Consider the following 6592-nt stretch of genomic DNA (forward strand, 5'->3'; position numbering starts at 1 on the left):
TGTAAATGCAATGGATTTTTTCTTTTCTTTTTTTTTTCCTTCAAGTTCCTTAGTAAGATCCTCGATGCTGGTGTTTTTGGAAGCTCTGAAGATTTTGATCAGCTCAATTCTATCCAACATACTAAGGAAATAAAAACTCAAAGGCAAACTCAGCATAGATTAGATCACTGGCACTCAGCTCCTTGGAAGAAAACAATAGAGGTTCCTCTGGTGGTACCACATAATAGTTCACATGTTAAGATACTGTCTGCACGTGCAGTAGATGAACTATGGACTCCTGAAAACATTTGTTCAAATTCTAGGAGGATCAATGTGCCGAAGGATTTTGAATGTAATGACATCTCAGATGACGATCTGGAAGCAGAAAGCAAGAGGATTTACAATCAGGTATTTTTAAAGCATTAGCTGTGGTTTAATATTTCCAGTTTTTTAAAAATGAAAACTGTTTTTTAACGAGCACTTAACTTCAATCTAACTGTACCGGCTATAGCAAAGGGAGACCAAAACAGGTACAGAAAAATGAAGAGTTAATACATGATTTTTATTAAGCTATTGTGAAATAAAATATAGATTGCACTGATCTGAGACAACTATTTTGTTGCCGTCCCCATTGGGACACACAAAACCAACATGATTTTCAGTCCCTCTTGTTCACTATTACATGTAAAACAGCAGCAATGCCTAAACCATTCATACTTGCACAGTAGGTGCTCGGATAGTGCTGTGCTGATCGCGACTAGTATTAGGGTTCATATGTTCTTTAGATTCTGGCCACTAGAGGGTGGCATAATCATACACACTTTAGAGATGTCAGCAATGTAATTGTGTATGGGAATCTTGCACTGAGTCTGGAGACTCCAGGGCTGCCAGTCTGGCCCCTTTCACCAGCCTTAAATTAACTTTTGAAAAAATAGCAGTGGCAGATTCAATTGATTTTACTATTCTGTTTCCTCTTTGCTCCAGGTTATCTTTGATTTAACTCACGAGCTGCTACACGCAGAATATCAGGTGACAGCAAATCCAAATCCTCTTCCGTGGCTCAAAGAAAATTTGGATTCTCGCTATTACAGACATATTTGCAGAAACACAGATATCAGTGAGGTCAAAGTATGTCATGGGGATTTAAAGGGCACAATTCTGAAAGTTAGTGTAGAGATCTGAATGTGTGATAAGTAAAATGGTAAGGAAATGTACAACACTTGGGCAAGCAGTGTGATAAGAGCATAACACTGGTGGTGATAGAGAGGGTTGATCTGAAATGCATGCATAAAAATAGAGTGAGGTGGGCAGCTAATCCAAAAATCCCCCTAGCACATAGACTTCTAAAGCCATTTAATTATGAATCATTAAGCTGCAGGCACATATTCTACAGCCTGGAGACATTTTTATGTTAAAAGAAATGGGAATTGGGCCTCTAAATCTCTTAAATCTAAATCTCATACATCCGACGAAGTGGGTATTCACCCACAAAAGCTCATGCTCCAAGATGTCTGTTAGTCTATAAGGTGCCACAGGACTCTTTGCTGCTTTTAAATCTTAGTCAGCTATAATCAGAGGTGTAGCCTTTAAAGTATTCTCACTTTAAAAATGTATTTTTCAGTAATGATGACCTTAAGCCCAAACCCAGGATTCAGCACATCACTCACCGAACCCACAAACTCTAGGACATTTCCAGATTTTGAATTTCAATTTTACAGATCAAATCAACATTTCTCATTTGCAACTTCCACATCAGTGACAAATCTTATATGCATAGCCTTGCAGTTCAGTTTTTTTTTTATTTATTCCAAAGTCATTTATTCAGGGAGAAATTATTAAGATAATGAACTTGGAAATGAACAGCTTGGAGATGAAGAGGAAACTCCTTAATATGACCAAGTATGGAAATTGTAAAAGGGACCGAGTGGATCTTATTCTGGTAAGCATAATGGAGATGTTTTATATTTTATCTATATTAAATCTACAATCCTCATGGACTCTTGCGACAGAGCTACATTTACTTAAAATAACGTATTGAATGTTATGACTCTCCTGTCTTTATATTTACAATAATAATGCAGCACTGGCAAAGCATTAAGGCTCAGGTGATGGATTTGATTGCATGTTCTAATGGTTGCTTTCAATGGGAATTGCAGTTACTCAAAAACTCCTACATTTTGGCCTTGAATTAGTTCATTTTATTTAGCTTTCTGTTTGAACGCAAAATTAAGTCTGCTCACTGGGCTCAATCCTGCAAGGTTCTGAGCACCATGGCCTTGTGCCAGCAAAGACTTTAAACAAGTGTTTAAGCATGTGACTTCTCCAATAGATTTCACAGGAACTCCTCGTGTGCTTAAGGTAACGTGCAAACTTGCTTTTCTGAATAGGAGACCAACTGCTCAGCATCTTGCAAGATCAAGCCCTATTTTTAGATGTCAACATTTATGTCTATGCTATATTTTTAGATTCAGGAGCTCCACAAAGAAGAATCTCAGTGGACTGACTATGCTGAGGATGAATTAGCTGTGAAGATGAGAGTAACTGAAGACATTTTTGACAGCTTGGTCCTTGATACAATAGGCGTTCTTAAAAAGATCTCTCTCAAAAGAACTTCTGATTAGATATTTCTCTTAGAGCCCACAGTGATGGAGGTTTTAAGCTCTGTGAGTTTCAGTGCAATGGTTCCATAAGCATAGGCTTAAGAATTTTCATTCTGAACTTTGCGTCCAATACCAGTATCTCCTGGCTAAGTTTTATGTTCATGTTCACAGTGAAAGGGTGCAAACAATTGACTCATAGGGATGACAAAATACCACACACCCTTTATACATTGTAGATAATGTCTTCATGGCAGCCCCACATATTCTGCTTCAAAAGGCCAAGAAGGGGTCAGCCCAAAGGAGGGTCCACCACATCTGTGGTAAGGCAGATCCTATGACCCCTTGCATACCTATAGAGAGGCTGTGGTCATTGTGGCAGCCTAAAGGCTGGAGTTGCAGTAGCAGCAGCTACAGAGGGGCTCAGCAGCAGCTCTTCACTCTGTCCCTGGATTGTGGAAGTGGATTTGATCTCCCTAACCCCCCTTCAAGCTCTCCCTAATTTCTCAGGATTTACGCAGGTGGAATGGATTTCATTCCCATTTGAGACCACGATGCCTGCTCTCTGCACTAATATCTTGCCCTACTGCTCATATGCCTTAGAACCATGCTGTGCCCTCTGCTGGTTGTGCTAAACCCCTCAGTTTCTTGAGATATTTAAGATTAAATTGGAGAAAGCAAAATTAGACTGGAGCAAGAACATACTGTACAAAATGATCCTGCACTGGCTGGGGTAGGCAAATGACAAAGTAGGTATTTCTGTTTTAATGTCTGTGCTCTTATGTAAATAAGACACATACCAATTGTCTGTACACTGTGATGCACTTTATATGGGATACTTCCTATCAGCAGCCCAGTTTGATGAATGCTGTATATATTTATGAAAATAATTAGGTCTTTGGTACGCATTTAGCACATGTGAGTTTGTTTGAATTATTATAATTCCCCTAAAAAGAATGTATGCTGAGCATGTGCCACTTGCCTTGGAATGGGCAAAATTGGGAAACTGAGTAAGTAGTGGAGGAAAATAGGATGATCACATTCCTTGATCCAGATTATCCAGATAAGGTTTCCATGTGTGCCCTGTACTTGCATTTTTTTCATATTCAGAGAAGATCAATTACTTTATTACTGTTTTAAACAAACATTGGCCACTAGAGACTAGGCATCTGATTTGTTTGTATATGATTTGTTAATTGGTATTTTATTTAAGTTACCAATATACAAAAACTGCTTAAAACTGAGGAATTAAATAATTATTTCAGTCGATTTATTAAATCCTACTCATTCAGGGAATCAAGATAATTAATTTAATATAAATTATATGTAACTTTATATTTAAGGCACAATATTTAAGATTTGGTATTGTTGGACAAGATGTAATGCAATGTATTTTGTGTTTATATTTTTAAGTATAGATACTTCATACTGCAGTTTTCATATTGATTTGTTAGGCTTCTGAACAACTTAAATAAAACCTTTCTTTTTTAACTATTTTCATCACATCACACTGAATGCCATATGTCAATACATTTATATTATTTTATTAGTTACCCATTTGTATCACAATAGTGCCTAGCGGCACCAATAAGAAATTAAAGTCCCATTGTGCTAGGAATTGTACATCCATAACATGAAAAAAGCTTACAGATGTGGGCAAAGATTTATGCATGTCCTTAACATTACATGTTATAGTCCTTTTGCACTCACTGAGACTGTTCACATTGCATAAGTTAGCATGTGTGAAAGTCTTTGCAGATTCAGTCCCTAAGTAAAGCAAAATAGTGGAATGGGCAGTTCTGACATTCGCTGCAATATTAAAATATATTCTATTTTTCAGACAGTTCTGGTGAAATTAGCATGTCGTGGGGTACAAGTAGAGGCACTACCACAGAAACACACATTCTAGGCCAGATCCTTAGCTGGTGTGAATCAGCATTGCTGCACTGACTACAGTGAAGATGTCAAATTATGCCAGCTAAGGAGTTGGCTGGACTTGCTTGTGTTTAAATTCTCATTCTTAATGTACCGCTAATGGAACTGTCAGTTAAAAGTGCCCAACCCAGAACTGATATCAGCAATGCACAGGTGTTCACCCCACTGTCTGGGTTGCACTGGCTCCAGAAAAGGCTAACCATCACGTCACTCTCCTCCAGTGCAGTGCTACTGTAGACAGCAAGTGCTGATGTAATAACCCCAGCAGTGCAAACTGCCCTCCCACCCTCATCCCAGAAGGCATCAGGTATTTCCCCAACAATTCTGTTGGTACACAGAAAGAGTTGCTAAAGCTCCCACAAGTCACTGCTTTGGGAAGCTTTGATGGGAACTGTTCGATAGATACCAAGAGGGAAATGTGTTGCAATTTTTTACTAGAGAGCTATGTGTGAGTGCAGGATAGTACTTGCAACCAAAACGAGATGGCTGTCATGGACTCTGGCACCATTGTTGTTTACATGCATGCCATCCTACTGGTTCAGTTACAGGGTTTAGATTCTCTACTGTAGAAATAAGCTTAGGGACCAGCTACCCTTTCCTGTCACCACAGTAACCTGATCTCTGCCCTTTGTACCTATTGAATGAATTGAAATTAAAACTCGAGGGTGAAGGCTCTAACAGAATCAAAGGGCAAAACCATCTGATGGAGCAAGAACTGGCCTTTTGGCTGTTTCCAAATGAATCATAGACTATCAGGGTTGGAAGGGACCTCAGGAGTCCAACCCCCTGCTCAAAGCAGGACCAATTCCCAATTAAATCATCCAACAGATTTTTGCCCCATATACCTAAATGGCCCCCTCAAGGATTGAGCTCACAATGCTGGGTTTAGCAAGCCAAAGCTCAAACCACTGAGCTATCCCTCCCCCTGACATGGAAAAAGGAGGGACAGAGGAAGAAGAGAAGCAGCTATGTGTGCTGAACATTTTGAATCCCATTTTGAACATCTGGCTGAGGGAAGCGTGTCCCTGACTTGTTTCTCACAGACTGAGGCAGCTTGGAAGAATGTTAACGCTAAAGTAAATGTGATGGTAATCCATATGCCCTTCAGTCCCTAGCTAGTTACAACTGGACCACATATAGAAGTTGCTGAGTCTGCTACAGCCTTGGCTAACAGTACAGGGCCTTTAAACTTAGGTAGAAGAGGCTCATGCTTTGGTTTCCTAGGTTCACTCCCTGATGCCAGCAACCCACCCAGGGTGCAGTGTTGCATGCCCTCTGCCCTTTTGGGAAGGTTAATTTTTCCTATTTTTATCCTCATGGTAATTCAGCTTTTTGTTCCAACAACAAGGTTTTCTTATTGTCAGTACAACAGGGTTTGACCTTCCATGCTTGTCTTCCTGCACAAATGGCTTTGACACCTCTGGTTTGTAACCACTGTTGTGTATTTTATTTGTGTTATAGCTATGACCACCACCACCCTTACAGCCTCATGCAGCAATTCTATTTACAGTGTCACCGAATCATCATTTCCTTTTGACAGAGAGAGAAGAGCTTTCCCTTTACCCTACCCAGTGCTGGTTGCCTATACACTTCCCTTCCTTCCCCAAACACCTCCTTCTTGTGCTCTTTTTAAACTACTTCCCTGCTACTTCACACTTTAACTTCCTAACCCCAGTCTAGCCTAGTAATCAGGCACACCCCTGACTAGCCAGGCTTTCTCTGGAGGAACCTAATCGGTGCTAATAGTGACCAGAGTGCAGGCTCAAGCTCCATCTCTTAGCACTCTGTGAGTTAATAACCCATCTAGCTGACTGGGACAGTTTGCTCCCGCCCTGGTTTTACAGCCAAGTTGTTGGGTACAGTAACACATCTATATATTGAAGAACAGAGTTTTCTCAAAGTTTACTTTCTTATTATTTAGTACCAGCATCATCAAGATTCCTGTTATATAGTTAGCAATAAAGAAGTGTTTTTGAGTATAATTTATATACGTGAATGTGTGCCTCAAGGGCTTGGTTTATTTCAGAGTATTCAGATTGCAGGCCTATGTGTTACACTTGAGAGAGATGACCATTACAGCA

At 39.7% G+C, this 6592-nt stretch overlaps 1 protein-coding gene across 2 annotated transcripts in view; it reads left to right on the forward strand.

The window, feature by feature from the left end:
• The window catches only part of CCDC187 (coiled-coil domain containing 187), a 75018-nt gene extending 69870 nt beyond the window's left edge, over window positions 1-5148 (forward strand). For both annotated transcript variants that reach the window (XM_075060476.1, XM_075060475.1), the window contains 4 exons: window positions 46-387; window positions 964-1107; window positions 1793-1918; window positions 2445-5148. In XM_075060476.1, the coding sequence (XP_074916577.1) occupies window positions 46-387; window positions 964-1107; window positions 1793-1918; window positions 2445-2600 (768 nt within the window). In that variant the 3' untranslated portion in view covers window positions 2601-5148. The remainder of the gene's footprint in view (window positions 1-45; window positions 388-963; window positions 1108-1792; window positions 1919-2444) is intronic.
• The last annotated feature ends 1444 nt before the right edge of the window (window positions 5149-6592 follow it).

Source organism: Chelonoidis abingdonii, chromosome 24 (genome assembly GCF_003597395.2).
Source record: "Chelonoidis abingdonii isolate Lonesome George chromosome 24, CheloAbing_2.0, whole genome shotgun sequence".
Taxonomy (NCBI): Eukaryota; Metazoa; Chordata; order Testudines; family Testudinidae; genus Chelonoidis; species Chelonoidis abingdonii.